The following is a 19961-nucleotide window of genomic DNA, read 5'->3' on the forward strand; positions in this document are numbered from 1 at the left end:
ACATGTCCTGCTGTCCTCATACATGTCCTGCTGTCCTCAAACATGTCATGTTGTCCTCAAACATGTCCTGTTGTCCTCAAACATGTCCTGCTGTCCTCATACATGTCCTGTACCAGTCTAACATACTTCTCTGCCCCTCCAGATCTCCTCATGTAACACCACACCTCCTCCCTCAGCACTCTGTCAGATGCTTTTTCTAAATCCACAAAGACACAATGGAGTTCTTTCTGACCCTCTCTGTTCTTCTCCGTCAGCATCCTCAAAACAAAGATGGATCTGTGGTGCTCTTTCTCGACATGAAACCATACTGCTGCTCACAGATAGTGACCTCTGGTCAAAGTGTAGCTTCCACAATTCTTCATAATTTAAGTTGTTGCCATAAAGTGTCAGTTTTATTTCACTAGTTTTATTCATTCCTGAATGATGTGAATTAAATCTCTTGTGGACCAAATTGCAACTGTCTGTTGCAAATTAACCTCGCTGTCATCAGAACCACTCTGCCAAAAGGACCGTGCTGCTGTAGAGTTATTCTTTTTCACTTTTGGCGCCTTGTTTCTGTATTTTTGTTGCATGGTTTGAATAAATCCTAGTTTACGTTAGTGCTCGCATTAAGCGTATGAACTACAGCCGAACCGAACTTATGGGAATCTTGCTGCTGTTGTTACGCCGTATTGTTTTACATTATAAGTGTTTGTTTAGTGTATATCTTACATCCTTATTTACTGTTTCTTTATACATTTTATAATTTTGCTATTGTTGGATGCAACTGGTACCCTGTGTACACAGTTTTGTTCCACCTCATGTACACATTTGATGCGAATGACAGTAAAGAACCTTGATTTGACGTGACTTGACAAATGTGTAGTGTTTGTCCATCTGTTGTATCGTTTGATTAGGTTTTGGTGAACAAGTACTAGAGGGAACCCAACTGTACGTTTGATGTGTGTCAGGTGAACATGCAACTAAAAGTCTGCACATTATTACAGTGTACTGTTTGAATTGGAACTACAGTTGAATTTTGTTCATGATATTACTGCTAGTGCATATTCAGTTGAACTTGTCATGGAATAAACATGCATGCAACATGCCAATCATTTGCTTTGTGTTGATCTGAATGAATATCAAGCTGAAAATTACCCAACATTAACTCAGCAGAAGTTAAAGAGATCTTTATTCAACTCTTTAGAAAGACATGATGTGCAGGTGCAGCTTGAAGATATTTTTATTTTGTGAACAACATAAATTATTTTAGTCTAGCATTGCGGGCGCACGTTTGCCTCGTCCGAGGGATTTTATTGTTCTTCAGTTTGTTTGGTCACTTTTCTCGTTGGGTCATGATGTGGTTGGTGCTAGAAGCTAAATGCTAGCCTACAAAGATGGTGCCATTGAGAAAATTTATTTATTTTTATTTAATTTCCCTCTGGGATTAAATTTGAAAAAAGTGCCCGGATGGGAACCATCTATTAGTCATATATGTATAAACTCAATAGAACTGAATTAGAGATAATAAAAAAAAATCCAGCTTAATTCAAACAACAGACAAGCACTACAAAATCAAGGCAGCACAAAAAAAAACACACTAATTATTATTATTATTTTATTCAAATCCAATAACTGGTACATTCACAGGTATTTATAGACAGATTTGCTGACAGTTTCATGATGACCAGTAACTGAACTGGTCTCAAGACTCACCGTGAAAAGTACAGCAAAAACATGCCAACGTACTTATAGGATTCATTGAACAACATACATGTTCTCGTTTCTTTCTCCCACATTACAACATACAAAACTAAACAACACAACAAAACTAGATTTATTCAGAACGTTACTGTGTTCACCAGTTAAACCAAATGAAACCAGAGAGAGCATTAACGTCCTTCTTCACGTGCACTTATTGGGTGCTGTTTGTTAAGTTACACAGTCAAAAATTAACTGCAGTATTTTGGTTTATTTAGCCTTCATAAGAAAAAAAAAGGGTTTTTGAAAGTCAGATTTTCACCATGTTATTCATAAATTTATATAGTTCCAAACTAAATATTTAATTTACAAGCTAATTAACTTGCAAGTTAAATATTTAGTTAGCAAGTCAAATATTTAGCTCCACGCTAAATATGCTAAATATGCTAAATATGCTAAATATTTAGTTTACAAACTAAATGTTTATGTCCAAGCTAAATGTTTAATTTACAAACTAAATATTTAACTTGCAAGTTAAATATTTAATTAGTGAACTAAATATTTAGGTGTAAATTAATTACTTAATTTCCAAGTGAAATATTTATTTTCCAAGCTAAACATTTAATTTCCAAAATAAATATTTAATTAGCTAACTAAATATTTAGCTTGGACCTAAATATTTAACTTGTAAGTTAAATATTTATCTCAAACCTAAATATTTAGTTAATATGCAAATTTCTTGCTGAAAAGCGGAAGTGGACTATCAAAATAAAAGCCAAACCTCTATATATACAGTACCTCTTTCCAAACTGCCAAAAAACACCAGAAGAAGAAAAGTTGCAGCTGGCCAGACTGAATCGCTTCAGTTTTTTCTTCTGTGCCATTTTGGCGTCAGATGTATCTGTAATGTGCACCCCCCCCCCCCCCCCTGTTTTCTGACCCCATTTTGAAGTTACAGTTTCACTTTCTGCTTTCGACACGTCTCAAACACAAGCACAACTTTCTTTGGACCAATAAAAAACATGAATTTCAAGTACAGTTTGCAAAATATTTCACATGCATCCATGATATGAACATTCACAAGTGAGCACAGTCCGAACAGCAGCCTCGTGAACTTCCTGCGTTGCTTTGGCAACACGTAAACAAACCGCTGGTTAGCCTCACAACAGTACCAGTAAAGTTTTCACACAAAGACATGACTTTGTTGCTACAACTCGGAGAACATTTTACAAAGGCCAAGAATAAATGTGTTAAAATGTTGTGTTGGTTGTTGTGTTCTGGGCTTTTTGAACAAGGAGACGTTTTGCTTCTGTGTTCGCATCACATGCAAACAACACGGGGCTGTTGAATATACCTGCAACATCTAGACACGCAGCAACATCAAGACTCTGAGATACTTTCTTCTTCTGGTTTGTGGCCGAGCAGGGCACAGCAAGTCCATCCATCCAGCCATCCAGCCGTCCATCCATCCATCTTCACCCGCTTCTTCCTTTTTGGGTCGCGGGGTCACTGGTGCCCATATCCAGCCATTACTGTGCAAGAGGCTGGGGACACATTGAACAGGTCTCCAGTCCATCACAGGGACACATCGAGACAAACGAGACAAACAGCCACTCTCTCTCTCACCTAGGGACAGTTTAGAGTACCTGGAGAAAACCCACGCAGCGCGGAGAGAACATGCAAACTCCACCCAGAAAGGCAGGGATTTGAACGGGCGACCTTCATGCTGAGAGGCAACAGCTCTACCAACTGAGCCACCGTGCCGCCCAGACACACATTAGTGTTTTGATATTGTAAGGATGAGTATCACTGGTTGAAAAGCTGGTCACGTTGTTAGAATATGGAATTCCCATCAGCGGTGATGATGATGATGACAACCCTGGAGGAGTGGCCATCTGCTGAAGAAAACTGTTTTCATTGAATGAGCCGGGGCCGTTTGGAGCTGCAGCTCGTGACCCAAGAGGTCCAGCCGGCTGGGTTTTGTCTTTGTATGTGTGTGAACAAACTGAAGAATCGATTGGATCTCCAGAGCTTCAGACCTTTAGTGAACAACGCTTACACAGCTCTGGGAAGGACCGTTCACACGTGTCACCAAACAAAAGGCATTTTATGGCTAAACTTGATTTATGGTTTATAATAGAGCCATTAAAACAAAACCTTTGTTTAAATTTTTATATGTTAAAACAAATATATGTTAAAATTTTCAATCTCATGACTTTTATTATCACTTATTATTAGTTCATCAGCACGTCTATAATGAAGCCAGTTTTGTTAACTTTTTTTTTAAACCTCAACTCCTGAAGTCAGAGACATAAAGTGATAATTGACTTTTTTCTTTTTTTAGGCTCTGGAGTGATGAATAATGAACGCAGCAGCTGCACAAAACACGTTGGAGCACGGCTTTGTTCTCACCACATAATGACTATTTTCACCAAATACGCTTTAATCAAACGACTTGATAATTTATGTTCACTCCGTGCTTCAGTCCCATTTTCAACTAGTTCACATGCATCTTTGTCATTTCTGCGTTTAGATTTCATTTCTGAATCATCTTCTCGTTTGCAACAGTTAGAAGGCAGCAAACTACAGAGACAGCTGACTGCATTATCTTCTAACACACACACACACACACACACACACACACACACGCACGCACGCACACACACACACAGGTTTGTTTTGCTATCTTTGTGGGGCCGTTGCATTGACTTCCATTCATTTTTCATTCATTTCTATAGCCTAACCATGACCTTTATCCATAACCTAACCATTACCAGTACATACCTAACCCTAAACCTAACACATCCTCAATTCACACCTTAGTCCTAAACCTAGCCCGTAACCCACCAACGGGACTTCTTCTTATGGGGCCCGGGCTTTGGGCCCCATAAGGAGCAGTTGGTCCTCACAATGTAGTATAAGTTGGAAAAATGGGCCTCACAAAGTAGCATAAACAAGGACACACACACACACACACACACACACACACACAGGGGGAATGGTAGCGCAGAGGTTAGAGAAGGCGAGCCTGTGTGAAGGTCACTGGTTTGACCCCCCAGACTGACGACATCAAAATGTGGGTGGGAAAGGTGAAGCACCCACACCTGCCTCCACCCTCGTTTGCCCCACTCTGGGCCCTTGAGCAAGGCCCTAACCCCCACCACCTGCTCCCCTGGGCGCACTAGACGGCAGCTCCCTGCTCCTCTCAGAGGCTGTGGCAGCTCAGTGTCTGTGGTCGTGTCAGGAAGAACATCCGACGTGAAGTCACCAAGTCTTCGTGTGAGTTAGTTCGCTGTGGCGACCCCTGAAGGAGCAGCCGAAAGAAGAAGAAGAAGACAGTGTGTTCAGACTGTGCTAGTTGTTTTCTCACAGAAAGAGGCCTCTCTGTGTAGAGCTTCATGTTTTTCTTTGGCCTAGATGTTTTTTTTTTCCAAACAGTCCTAAGAAACGTGAGTTAGTTTAAGAGGTGGTTCATGTTCAGACAGGTGGAGTGTGTGTGTGTGTGTGTGTGTGTGTGTTGTAAGTGGATTAATGTCTGTTTTAATTCAGCAGCCAGGATGATTTATAACAAATTTCTGCCAAAAAAAGCAGATTAATTTTTAGAGTAGTTTGCAGATAATGTGAAAATAATTGATAGTAATTTGTAAACTTCAATACAAAACATTTTTATGCAAAACGAAAGTCCTGTTGATAAATCCTTGTGATGTTTCAGAACTGCATTCGCTTGTGAGTATGTTTAACGTCAGTAGAATTTAGGAAAGAGCTGAACATTTAATTTTTTCTGTTCTTTGTCTCCGCAGCACTTTAGACGACGAGGGAACAAACCTTCGGCAGCAGAAACTGGACAGACAGGTGAGCCTCACTGGTTTCCACGATGCCAGTCAATCACAGCAGGGCAGCTCCATCATCACTCAGAGCCTCGGCCTAAACTGAGCAACTGCATTTAGTTATTCCTCTTCAAGTCATTCTGGTGAGATGGCTTGAGTCTGAAACAACAAAGTAATAAATATAAAGTAGAATGTTTTAGCAGCACTTTTGCCTCTGCTAACATTTCAAATACAAGTTTGAGCAGATGTTACACCCACAGGTCTAAGTTAAAGAGTCAGTCTAACTGATCCTCTGAGGACTCTGCTGTGATTATTAGAAACAAAATGTTCTCGGCAGAGCTTCGAACAGCGTTTCCATGCGCAGCGACAACTGCTGGTTTCTTGTTCTGCCCTTCAAGCTTCTTTTTGTTTGCGTTCGTCAAATCAGCTGGAAGTAGAAACGTTCTGTTCTGCAGAAGATCATTCAAGTCTCGTGGTGTTTTCTACTTAATTAATGGGAACACATTCGGAGGATCCATTTTGGATTCAAGCGAACTGCGTTTGATTTGAAGAGGAAATATTATATAAATTATTTATATATTTATATTTACTGCAGCTATAAATATACAAACAGTCAGATCGATTTTGAGTTAAGGTAAACATCACAATTTATTTAAACTTTGTTTAAAATATTGTTTAGTCTTTTTTTTTTCATTATTTTAACATTTTAGCTGATTAAAAACATTTATACTGCTCTGTTCACACATTTCATATTGTAATCTATATTTATATAACCTTTAAGTATAATGTGCATTTATGCTGTTTATTAGTTTTATTAGCAACCAAATGTAAATTAATATCTTAATTTATCTAATATATAATATCTTTAGGGCAATAAGAAGTGGCTCTTGACATCTTCATACTAAAATAAAATGTTTTGAAATAATTTAATGACAACCAGAGTTTTAGTAATGATTTTTAAAAAGGTTAAAATAAAGGCTGTATTGCATTATCATTTTACTAAAAGTGTTTTTTTTTTGTTCTTAATTAGGCTCAAAGTTTCCTTTGCCAAGTTTTCTATGTCAAAGTGTCCTGACTATCATGTTGTGTCAAAAATTAAAGTCCCTTTAAATTTGTTTTTTAGTCAGGAGTTGATGTTTAAACTCACTGTCACAAATATTTGTCCACAGCCACTAAATTTACCGTTAGATAAATGTCCTGATGCATGTTCAATATATATATATATATATAATTTAATTGGCTTTTAACCTAGATTGAGCTAACATCTGTGTCTTAATGTTGTATTCTTTTACTTGTGATGTTCTGATTATTTTTTATATATTTAATTGTTTTATTGTAGTTTTTTTAATTTTTTTATTTTTGTACAGCACTTCGGACGACTGCTTGTTGCATTTGAAGTGCTTTAGAAATAAATTGGAATGGTATGGTGTCTCCAGGTCGGACAAGTTGAGTCGGGTCCTCTGACCGAGAGGTCCTGACTCAACTTGTCCGACGCTTAGATAAAATTATTATAATGTATTTTAGCTAAGCATCGGAATTGTGATAAACATTAAACAACAAATTAAAAAAAAGCCATGAAAGAGCAGTTATATACAATATTTGCCCGAAAGAATATTCAAGCCATTCAACGGTCTACAAAAATGCAACAATTCAAACTTTCAAGATGTTATATAAATGACAGCAATTCCTCCATTTGTTATGATGCGTAACCATGGCAACAAGGCAGTTTTCTACAACCAACAGCAGCTGATAAACATCTCAAAAGCTCAAATAATATCCCAACTACAGCCCCAAATCTCAAATGAGTTGAAAAGGCTGTTCTGTGGATGCATTCTCATCTACCTGCCAGCTGTGCTCGAGTGCCTGACCACTGAGATCCTGGAACTAGCAGGAAACACGGCTCATGACAGCAGAAGGACAGGATCGTCCCTTTGCACCTACAGTTGGCTGTCCGCAGTGATGAGGAGCTCGGCAGACTGCTGGGAGGCGTGGCCATCGCTCTGGGAGGAGTATTCAGTCCCCTACAGCCCGGGGGAACCGAGAGGTCAGCCGAGTCTGGGTGGACAGATCGGACAGCATCTGCAGCCAGTTTCTTAGGATCCACTGTGGGATGGACCTTTACAAGAGATCCTTCCTGTCTACAGCCATCAGCATCTATAACGTCTCTTAATGAAATGAGGATAACGAGTTATAACAACAAATAATTTCCCTCTGGGATTAATAAAGTATTTTTGAATTGAATTGAATTGAATGCTGTTTTTTGTCACCGACTGTGGAGCAAAGAGGGTAATTTGTAAAAACCGTCCGTCTGTCCATCGTTGTTGTGAACATGAAGACTTTAAAACAAGTGAGGTACTGACTTCCATTTTGGTAGAGGTGAAGAAGAGAGTCCAGGCAGGATGGAGTGATGGAGAAAAGTTTCAGGAGTGATTTGTGACAAAAGGGTGTCAGCAAAGGTCAAAGGAAAAGTTTACAAGATAGTGGTGAGACCAGCTATGTTGTATGGTCTGGAGACAGAGACATGGACAAAAAGACAGGAGACAGAACTGGAAGTGGCAGAAATGAAGATGTTGAGGTTCTTAGGAGAGACAGGATGGAGAAGATCAGGAATTAGATCATCAGAGGTACAGCACAGGTGGAACAACTGGGAGATAAAGTTAGAGAGGACACACTGAGATGGTTTGGACATGTTCAGAAGAGGGACAGTGGTTTGGACATGTTCAGAGGAGGGACAGTGGTTTGCACATGTCCAGAGGAGGAACAGTGGTTTGGACATGTCCAGAGGAGGAACAGTGGTTTGGACATGTCCAGAGGAGGGACAGTGGTTTGGACATGTTCAGAGGAGGGACAGTGGTTTGGACATGTCCAGAGGAGGGACAGTGGTTTGGACATGTCCAGAGGAGGGACAGTGGTTTGGACATGTGCAGAGGAGGGACAGTGGTTTGGACATGTGCAGAGGAGGGACAGTGGTTTGGACATGTCCAGAAGAGGGACAGTGGTTTGGACATGTTCAGAGGAGGGACAGTGGATTGGACATGTCCAGAGGAGGGACAGTGGTTTGGACATGTCCAGAGGAGGAACAGTGGTTTGGACATGTCCAAAAGAGGGACAGTGGTTTGGACATGTGCAGAGGAGGGACAGTGGTTTGGACATGTGCAGAGGAGGGACAGTGGTTTGGACATGTCCAGAGGAGGGACAGTGGGTATGTTGGTAGAAGGATGTTAGAAATGCAGCCGCAGGAAAAAGACAAAGAGGGGACATATGGATGCAGTTAGAGAGGACATGGAGGTAGTTGGAGTGAGGACAGAGGACACAGAGGACAGAGTGAGATGGAGGAGGACTTGCTGTGAAGACCCCTGAAGAGGGAAAAGCCAAAAGAAGAAGAAGAAGAAGGCTAACTTCCATTTTGGCGTGTGCTGCAGTCGGCGTAAGAAAGGTTCCTTTCAAAAAAAGAGTTGTCATGTCACAGTCCAAGAGAGCTGCCCCTACATGTATACAAGTGAACTTTGTGAGTTAAATAACTTGTAAAAATAAGTGGGCTGACTTCCATTTTGGTGTCTGTGGTTGGATCAAGGCCTAAGAAAAGTCACAATCCTTTGCACCTGGTGATGAATACAATTGCTCCCTCCACCCTCCAGGATCCGTCACTCCATGTTGTCCTGGTCAAGCAAAAAATAAACAAATAATTTTTACCTCGATAATACAGCGTAACTCCGACCTACTTGAATATCTTTCACCAAATCATGAAAGTTTTCGTACATTCCCAGTTGAAATCCAGTCCAGAAAAACACTCATCTCAAAAACTACAAACGTGTGTTGAAATCCGTCGGCAGCGTGGGAGACATCCACGCACCGCTTGAGTTTTGTTCTGGACCGACTTGGATCTGTGTAGTGACGTATAGAAGCAGAACTAACACGTTGTATATTTCCTTCTGTCTTGGTACGGTTTTGTTCTTCAAACGCCAGCGAGCACTTCTTGAGCAAAAGCAAAAGAAGAAGAGGCAAGAACCTCTGATGGTCCAGTCCAACGTGGACGGGAGGTCTCGGACACGTCGGACCAAACAAAGTGAGGAACAGGCTCCGCTGGTGGAGTCGTACCTCAGCAGCAACAGCAGCACCATCTATCATGGTAAGTGGCTTTTTATTTATTTATTTTATGTTCAGCTTTGAGATTTAGAAGCTTTGCAAAGCTTAGCTCTTTGTAAATACTTGAACTCAACCGCTTGTTCTGCCAATCAGCACCTGCAGCTTTGATTGTAGGAGATGCTGCCTGCTACTCTGAGCTGAAGTGCTCTGCACACTAAATGTTTGGTCAGGTGAGTTTAAGGAACAACAGCTGAAAAGAACATGGGGTCAAACTGAGCTATAAGACATTTTCTAAAAAGAATTGTGACTTAGAACTGAACATTTTGCTGCTAAAGAACTTCTGGAAAAATCTATTTGACTCCTACAAAATGTTGCTCGAGCAACATTATTTTGTGACCTCATCACAAATAGCGTAAAAATACTAAAGGATTCATGGCAGCATGCCTTGATGCATCTTATTGTGTGAAATGGATTAATTTAATTATCATATCTTGTAACAGGAAATACATTTTGGGGTCGTTGTTGCATGATCAGAACACCACAGCACAGGAATGGAGCTGTCACGCTTCGCTCTTGTTTTGCAGCCAGAGGCATGGACAGCTGTTCGAAAGCGAGACTTGCTAACAAGATTACACTTTTTGGAAGCAAACAGTACAAAGTTTACTAAAATAATGATTTACAATGGCATCTTAACATCAACATTATACCACCTTTTTACTACAGTACCACGGTAAAAAGATGGTACTTTTTACCGTGCCAGCAGAAACTTCTGTCTCTTCTGCATGAGAAACAAAAAACATCATCCAGAAGGATGGGTCATGAAGCCTGACCTGTCATGGCCTGCGCCCAAACTTTTGCCTGTCAGCATTTCTGTTACAGCCATCGATACAACAGCTGTATATCACAGCTGTATATCACAGCTTCGGCTCTTGCTCAAATCAAAGCATCCAAGAGCCGAAGGGGTGCGAGGGTGTGGACTGATGAAGTCCTCTTATCTTCAGACAGAAACCAGAGCTTTGCGTCTAATTCCCAGTTCTAATCTCTCGTTTCTGGGCCTGAGGCCACGAGTTATCTTGTTTCCTGCCAAGAGAGGAGAAAAATTATGATAATTTTTTCAGCATTAATTAAATAATTCAAAGGAAAGAGGGGGAATAAGTCCAATCAGTGCTGCAAAGAAGAAACAAAGTCCTGACCTTCTTTTACTTTGAGCACAATATAATTTTGTCAAAGGTGTGGAGTCATTTCCCCCAATTATCATTTTTAATCCATAGATAATGGAGAATGTTTTTGAGCAATTATAACCGTGTCCTTGCTCATTTTACATTTCTCTTATCCATCTGCATGTGCTGCTGATTTTCTCCATCTCATCTTTAGTGCAAGAAGCTGAACGTGAGGAGGCGAAAGAGCTATCGGACCCTCAGCTGCCTCGCTCGGCTAAAAAAGGCAAAGCGTCCGCCAGCTCCACTCCACAGACGGGCAGCGAGAAGAAGGAGAGGAAGGCGAAGCACAAAGGTCACTAATAAAACAAACGGCTCGAAGATCATGTGAGATGTTGGTCGATTTTAAAGACTAAATGAAAACGTTAGGCCATGGAAGCTGGTCAAAACACCAAAAAGCAGAAGGAACGTTGTCATCCTCTTTGTTGAGCCTTGGATAATGTTTCCCGTGCTGTTCGTGTAAAGTTACATCTGACAACAAGCGTCGTGTTGAAGCTGCAGCTGCAGGGTCGTGTTAGAGCTCTGCTGTGATACATGAGAGTTTAACACAAAACTAAACGTCCTGTTCAGGGGAAGAGACGACGCTCGTTTTGTGATACCGAGCTAGAATCACGATGCACTTTTTGCAATATTTATTCATTTATCAGCTCTCACTTTGTGATGCGTGTTGTGTTAAAGTACCAGAGGAATTCATTCATCCAACTTCATTTCTACAGGTTAATCCCATTGAGTGTCGGGGACTCATTTACAGGAGAGACCTGGTTTTAACAAAGAGTGATGACAACAGTGGACAATCATAAAGGAAACATACAAATTGAGACAAACAAGTGAAAGAAAATGGTATTAAAAAAAAAAACAGCTAGGTTGTAAGGCGATGTAGAAAACTAAAAACAGGAACAGGTCTACTTCAGGTAATTTTTAGTGATTTCATGACACATTGATGAATATGCTTACAACTATAGTAATAAACTTAAAATAGTGGCACAGTGGCTCAGTTGGTAGAGCTGTTGCCTCTCAATGTCACCGATCAAATCCCAGCCAGGGGTCTTTCTGGGTGGAGTTTGCATGTTCTCTCCGTGCTGCGTGGGTTTTCTCCTGGTACTCCAGTTTCCTCTCACAGACCAAAAACATGCATGTTAGGCTGACTGGTAACTCTAAATTGTCCCTATCCCCGTGATCAGAAAAGGAAGAAGCCATATGTGTGCCATATTTAGATGTAAACATCCCTAACATAATGTTTGCTTCAGCTGCTAAAAAACATTTAAGTTCGAGTCATCTTAAATGGCAGAAGTTCCCTTCTGAACGGCCGTGCTCTAAGTAGCTGGTGGTTTGACTCCCACGTGACAATTTGTCCCTGTTTCTCTAAACTGAAATCACTCTGACCTCTGTCTACTGCAGGTAAGATACTGACTACTCACTCAAGCTTCACAAGATAAGCTTTAAAAAGGCAATAAATAACATGTGGTATGGATAGTGGTGCCATAACAATACATGCATAAAAACTGCAACAGGACAATATTACTAACACATGCACAATTATGCTCAACATTAAAAACATTTTCTTTTAACTGAACCTTAATTTTACCAGGATTAAAAACACTTGAGATTAAAAACCTCTTTTTCAAGAGAGTCCGATGCAAATGCAACACAATAAATTACACAGTTAAAAGAAAATGTCAAGCTATAAAAACAGGTACTATAAAACAAGCTAGTTATAAAAACAGGTACATTTCATTGATTTGGTCTCAAGAACTTTTAGTTTGGATGTAAAAGCACAGAGTGAGATGAATTCAGTCAATCTCAGAGTTTCTTGTAGCGAGTTCCAAGAAGAGGGAGCAGAGTGAACGAAAGCCTTCTTACCCAATTCAGTCCGAGCAAAAGGGACAGAAAGAAGCAGCAAACCGTGTGAGCGCAAAGTACAAGAGTCGACATATCTCAGTGTCTTTGCAGTACAAGTACAGGCCGGCAGGAAATAAAAGTTTACCAACGGGAGTTCCTTCGGGAAGCCAGACCAGGCCGTCCACCCGTGAATATAAATCACAATTTGTTGCTGTATCTAAGGATTATGCTCAGTTTAGTAGATTAATGTGTTTGGCATTGCCAGAAAAAAGTAAAAAAATAAAAAAAATTCAGGTACCACTGCAACAAGATGACAAATAAAATTAATTTACCTTGACTTTAACACTTTGTGACTTATGGTTCAACGATATGTAAATGTGCTCTTTCAGAATATTCTCAACAACCTTATTAAAAATACAAACGAGGCACATATCTAACGCAGATATAAGCCAGTGTTAGGTTTTTCCAGGCTTGTTGGCTGTTTGACTGATGCTCTGTTTTCAGAAATGGCTGTCTTGTTGTTGTTGTTGTTGTTGTTGTTTTAGCTGCATGTATACTATCGTAATAAATGGTACATGGACTGTACTTGTACAGCCCTTTCTATCTGATCAAGACACTCAAAGCTCTTTACAACACAGCCCGTGCCCTCATTTACCCATTCATGCAGCGCTCTACTAGATCTTCACAAATCTATACAAATACATCAACATATATCTATACATGATAAAGGAAGTATCATTTTAACCGCTGCGTAACTGAGTTTGTGTTTGTGGGCTGATGGCCCAGCAGCGACCGACGGCCCGGCTGCCCTGCAGGACGACGGTCAGATCCAGATCCTGACGGTGGGACATCCCTCTACGGAGGAGGGCGAGTCAGAGCCCGTCATGAGCTGCACCCAGTCGCAGAGTAAACAGGATCTGCGTGTCACCATGCTAAAGAAAGGTACTTTTACTTCTTTTATGACGACACAAGCTCTTATTTACACCCTTCAGTCTGCTCCGATGGACAGGGTTTTATCCTCTGGTGGGGGGATTATTTTTTGGATGTTTTTTTTCATGTACTAATTATTGAAATGTTCTAATATAACCACTCTGTTTAATTATTATTTACTGATGGTGCCCATTAAAGGGTGACTAAAGTGATAACGACTCTGTTTGACATTGTTAGCCTCTTGAAACATCAGTGCAGCTCAGAACGTCAGTGGTTGTGATACCTCCCTTCATTTTCTTTGATTTTTTTTTTATCTTCAGGTATATCCAGCAGTATGAATTTTGATGAAGAAGAGGACGATGAAGATGAGGTTAGCTCCAGTTCTTCGCAGCTCAACAGCAACACGAGACCAGGTTCTGCTACCAGCAAGAAGTCGAGCAAGGTAAAAATGAGTTTCACAGCACACGTCTGTTTTCTGCCCGGCAACCAGGAGCAGCGCTTCGGTCCTGTGAGAGAAAACGATTTAAATCATTTTACTCAGCTTGACTCTTGGCAATTTCATGCCTGAAAGCAGAATAATTGACAATTACAGTTCAGTTTGTTAGAATTTAAGTTCTTTGCCCTTCCTGGAGCCATTATTTGTGTTCATCTTCCACACAAAAAATGTTCTCTCAAAGCAACTACTAAATATATATTTTAAATAGCTGGTGCATATGTCAAGTTTGAGGAACCAATACTTAATACTTCTTAACGCCAGTAGTTTTACTCTAACAGATGTAAGACATGGCTGAGCCTGGGAAAAAGACCAGTTTCAGACTGCTGTAACCAAACACAGTTTATAAAAAACGTTGGACAATCTTTACTGAAGGGCTTTGGCTGAGACCCTTAGAAATACAATCAATAGTAATTGATTAAAATGCATCACAGCAAGTAGAGAAATTGCATTTTTTGACAGAATACAGTTTGAATACTGAGTGCTTTCCTGAAATATGCTGAATGAGCGGTACTAAAAAGATAAAAGTAGCAAAATGCTAGTTTAAAGCAAGAAGAAACAAAATACTAGACAAAATAAGTAAAATCCACTAACATATACAAAGTAACAGTTGTGAATGGCTAGCCAAAAGCTTACAGTCACAAAATGTTGATAAAAGCTAAAAGTGGCAAAATGGTATAGTTAGAAGTAGCAAAATCCAGGCTAACATTTAAAAATTTAGCTAAATGTATTAAAAAGTAGCTAGACGCTACAGTAAAAATACAAACAATACTGTGAAAGCTTGAAGCTAAAAACAGCGGTAAAGTAGCAGAACGGCAGTAAAAGCTAAAAGAACGATTGTTAAAACTACAAGAAGCATATAGGACGTAAAAGCAGAGCAAGTGTTCTGAAGCAGACTTTAAAACAAAGAATGTTTTAAAGGAAGTGAAAAGACCTCAGTGCATTTGCAGTACATGCAGTTTTGATGTATGAGTGGCTAAAATAGAGCAAAGCATGAAGACGTAGCTTAATCACAAAAAACATACAAAAAATAAAACCAGGAAAACACTGCACATGCAACAGCAGACATACAATAATGCTTCTCAACGGTTTATTGAGTGGTTTGAACCAACGGCCGTTCATCATCATTTTGAGATTCACAGACAGAAATCTGAAAGTGCTCAAACGATTCTTTAAATCTTGTAAGTTCCTGTTTCACACAGTGTTTATGGCGTTGTTAGGAAGGTTTCAGAATCAGAATAAGCTTTATTGTCATTCTACAGAGAAACAGTGAGATTATGTTCATACAGTCGTCCAAAAGATGGGCGGCGTGCACGTTGCTGCTGCTACAAGAGCGCGGCCGCTTATCCTTTATCAAAATACTTTTTTAGACAGAAAAAGGTAAAAGGCCATGAGGATGGATAGTGGTATTACAAAAAAGGTCTCTTCGCATCTTGTCCTATCAGGACACGATTTAAGACATCAAGAAACTCTACCAGCAGCACATTTATAGACACATAGTCCTGAAAAGATGTTTTTACACATGTTGGTCAGTCAGCAGTTCTGATAAGCCCACACAAAAGTTCTGGGTGGGTGAGGGTGGGGTTGATTGGTGTGATAGACAAAGCTTTTTCCTTCGTTTACCCATGTCCCAGGAGAAATTTGATAACCGGCCTGCTTTTGAAGCCAAATGGGGGAGTCAGATTCAGATAAGCCAAAAGTGTTGATTTTCTTCAGGCAGACTGTTTTTTTCTTGTCAGTCTTGAGTCCTGATGGTACTGCTAAGATCCAAAATGGCCAGATTTGTGGGCATTACACTGATCCATACCATACCATACCATACCATATTTATTCTTGTTTGTTTTTAACTTCTGTACTGTGCAGCACTTTGTGCACCTTTTGGCTGCTGGAAAGGGCTCTATAAATAAAGTTTGATTGATTGATTGATTGATACCATACCATACCATACCATTTTATTTATCGAGCACTTAAAACAGCCACAAGGCCAACCAAAGTGCAGACAAAACAACAGACAACACACGAAGCAAAATACAAAATGAGGTAAATCAGAATATAGACATAAAAATGATGCAGATAATGACGACAAACCAGTGTGGAGCTTACAGGTTCAAAACATAGATCCTCTGGTGTTGCAAGCTACTGAATAGTAGTGAGTTTTTAAACGGGATTTGAAAACCAAGAGGGAGGGGGCCTGTCTGACAAGCAGAGGTAACTCGTTCCAAAGTCTTGGTCCTGCTACAGAGAAGGCCCTGTCACCTCTGCGCTTAAGACGAGTTCCTGGAACTGTGAGGAGCAACTGGTCCGCTGACCTCAGGGAGCGTGGTGGTACATATGGTTGTAGCAAATCAGAGAGATGGGGGGGGGGGGGACTGTTCAGTGATTTGTAGACATACATCAGTATTTTGAACTGGATTCGAAGGTGAAACGATAGCCATTGCAGTGAGGCCAAAACTGGTGTAATGTGCTCTCTTTTGCCTGTACTGGTTAAAAATGGGCCTGCTGCATTCTGGACCAGTTGTAGTCGTGCAATGGAGGTCTGACTGATACCAAACAGGAGCGAATTTCCGTGCTATGAGCCTCTCTCAAGGTCATCTCCAACATGCTGGCGAGTCCTAGAAGCCGTAGATGGTCTGCAATTCTCACAATTGCTTCCATCTTACGATTTCACTCGTAAATCAGCTGATTTTGAGTCCTCGAAGCACGAACCAAACCTTCACACAGACTTGGCAGTTTTGTCACGACTGAAACTGCTGCCGATATCTTCTTAAAAAGCTGATAACATAGGAACCCGCCTATGCAAAAAAGTAGAAACCCTGCTATCATAAATCCAATTAAATAAACGTCTTGGGCATCCTCCTGAGACAGAGTAGAAAGACACATCAGCCCCCCCCCCCCCCCAACGGGTCCATGACGTATCCTGCAGCGTGAGTCTCAGTGGGACATGAGGGCTCTCTAGGACCTTGTTGTTTTGTTGAAACGATTTTGTTGATTGCGTTGAAAGTCCAGGTCACCAGATCCATAATAGTATTTTTTGTTTGGAAGATGTGTACCAGGAGCTCCGAGACACACACAGAGAGCAAAAAGCAGGAGGAAGAGGAGAACAGGGGAGGGAGGGGAAAAGGCGTCCGCCTTGAGCGAGAGCGAGTGTATTCTTCAGATGGAAGAGTGAAATGAAAAACACTGAGCTAAACCCCTTGCTCCTCATTCTGTATCACTGTAATCTCTAAACGTGGACTGATCGATATTTGAGCTCTGAGAGTTTACTTCACCACGCAGCTTTTCACAAACCAACAGCACGAGTATCCTGGGATGTCTTTAAAACATGTGTGAGATTTGCTGAAGCTTCGTCTGAATGCCAAACTAAAAATGTCAGTGAGGATGACTAATCAAAGCAGCCTCAGCTCCTCTTCGACGTCTCTCTAAGCTTTTGTATCTTTACTACTTTACTACTATGGCAAGGTTGATTCAATACAGACTAGAACAAACAAACCGTCTTTGCGTTGATGTGATGACTAATCTTTGTGTTTCTCTAATCTTTTCCCTCCGTCAGTTCAGTCTTCTTTCCTACACCGAGTCCTTATTTTAGACACAGTGTTCTCATTACCAGTCCCGGGGGGCAGTTTAGTCCTGCTTCATCAGCCGCTTCACTCTGTTTTAATGAAAGTTTACTTTAACACGTTACTCACCAGTCAACCTGCTCTCTCCTGCAGGATGTGGCCTCAGCACCCACTCCGCCTGTCAGCGAACCTGCAGTCGATGTTGAGGATTTAGAGGAGTTTTCTCTGCGATCTGCGCCGCAGGGGGTCAGAGTGAAATGCAGGATCACCAGAGACAAGAAGGGCATGGACAGAGGAATGTACCCCACCTACTACCTTCACCTGGAGAGGGAGGATGGCAAGAAGGTGAGAGGGCTCCCCAGTGGCTTGACAAACATTTCACCAAGGATTTGTGTTGGAAAGAGCGGCACGGGGGCTCAGTTGGTAGAGCTGTTGCCTCTCAGCATGAAGGTCGCCCGTTCAAATCCCTGCCTTTCTGGGTGGAGTTTGCATGTTCTCTCCGTGCTGCATGAGTTTTCTCCAGGTATTCCAGTTTCCTCCAACAGACTAAAAACATGCATGTTAGACTGACTGGTAACTCTGAATTGTTCCTAGGTGAGAGAGTGAGAGAGAGAGAGTGAGAGAGTGAGAGAGAGAGAGAGAGAGAGAGAGAGAGAGAGAGAGAGAGAGAGAGTGAGAGAGTGAGAGAAGGGCTGTTTGTCTCGTTTGTCTCTATGTGTCCCTGTGATGGACTGGAGACCTGTCCAGGTGTCCCCCACCTCTCACACAGTGATAGCTGGACATGGGCATCAGCGACCCGAAAAGGAAGAAGCGAGTAAAGATAATGGATGGATGGATGGATGGATGGATGGATGGATGGATGGGTGGATGGATGGATGGATGGATGGATGGATGGATGTACAAGCTGCAGTTTTCTGAAGGACTTGTCAATGTGACTTGAAGTGTTTCAATGAAATGTGGTTTTGTTGACTTGGTTTGACTCAGGTGTTCCTGTTAGCTGGCAGGAAGAGGAAAAAGAGTAAAACCTCCAATTACCTCATCTCCATCGATCCCACTGATCTGTCTCGTGGTGGAGAGAGTTTCATCGGTAAACTCAGGTAAGATCTTAAATGCTGCTTCATGAGATCATTTGCGCTGGACATGATTTACACTGACAAACTTATCAAGGGAAATTAATTAATTACAGTAACTGTTGCGCTGCCTACATTTAAAATTATGCTGCTTTTGAAAACTTGTCTTTATTGCTTTAAAGAATATTTCCTTCTCAGTTATGAATTAAATTCTATTTGAACTTTGAGAAAAAACAAGCCAGGTCAGATCCCTTTTAACTGAGCTCACATCTTTTGAAGTAGAGTTTTATAGAAATATTATGAACAATTAATATCCTACCTGTTGTAAAGAGCTCTTTGATCTGTCTCAACCTGAAGAAATATGAATTAGTTTTTAGCAAGATTGATCTGAGCAGGGTCAAGTCCAAATTAAATTGATGCCATCTTAAAACAACTCTAGTCTCAGAAAGTTTATAACAAATTGTCTAAATTTATAAACAGTTAAATTAGTTTTGAATTACAAGGTTTTTCATAGAAGTCTGTGTTTCTGTTTCACTTCTTGTGCAGCTTGGGACACTTTCTGTAATTATATATTGTTTCTACTGGAATAACCACGGAACGCCAAACTGCTGGTGTTGAAAGGGTGAACGCTCCTAAACGTCTTTGGGTCAAAATGACCCATGGGAGCCCAGTTTTTATATCAAAAACTCGTGGGTTAATTTGACCCAAATACAGCAGGAGGGCTAAGTATTGTTCATTTAAAATAAATGAAAGGTTTGAAGTGGGATTTAATTTGAGACAGCAGCAGTCCACTTTGGTCCCACTTGGACTAGTATTTAGCTAGTCAGCCTGGTCAGAATTAACTCTTTTGTTTGTTTTTTTCATCAAACTGATATTGTAATTTATTTTTTAAATAATTACTCAGGAGTCCAGGACTGAAATTTGGCAAATTGTGACAATAAGAAAAAACACATACACAAGTTTTTTTTTTTTCTATCCTATCAGCTATCCACAACAGGTAAGATATTAATTGTTCATAACCTTTCAACAAAACTCCACTTCAAAAGATTCAAACCATCCCTTTATGTACTGTATTTTTTTAGCTTCTCTAGATATATAGCAAGATTTAGAAAAATGTGTTTAACATCCTTATGTGAACTTGTAACAATTCATAACTCGTTGTTAAAAAAGTTATTTTATTTGTTTATTTAGAATATTTAAAATTGTCAATTCAGTTTATTTCTATAGCTCCAAGTCCCAACAGAAGTCGTTTCAGGGCACTG

At 40.5% G+C, this 19961-nt stretch overlaps 1 protein-coding gene across 1 annotated transcript in view; it reads left to right on the top strand.

Annotated features, from left to right (window-relative positions):
• The window catches only part of tub (TUB bipartite transcription factor), a 31247-nt gene that overhangs the window by 7293 nt on the left and 3993 nt on the right, over positions 1-19961 (top strand). Inside the window, exons 2-8 of the mRNA XM_037695545.1 lie at positions 5481-5532; positions 9474-9636; positions 10968-11105; positions 13436-13591; positions 13900-14021; positions 17783-17974; positions 18614-18726. Of these exons, the coding sequence (XP_037551473.1) occupies positions 5481-5532; positions 9474-9636; positions 10968-11105; positions 13436-13591; positions 13900-14021; positions 17783-17974; positions 18614-18726 (936 nt within the window). The remainder of the gene's footprint in view (positions 1-5480; positions 5533-9473; positions 9637-10967; positions 11106-13435; positions 13592-13899; positions 14022-17782; positions 17975-18613; positions 18727-19961) is intronic.

Source organism: Nematolebias whitei, chromosome 2, assembly GCF_014905685.2.
Source record: "Nematolebias whitei isolate Nwh7 chromosome 2, NemWhi1, whole genome shotgun sequence".
In the NCBI taxonomy this organism is placed as follows: Eukaryota; Metazoa; Chordata; class Actinopteri; order Cyprinodontiformes; family Rivulidae; genus Nematolebias; species Nematolebias whitei.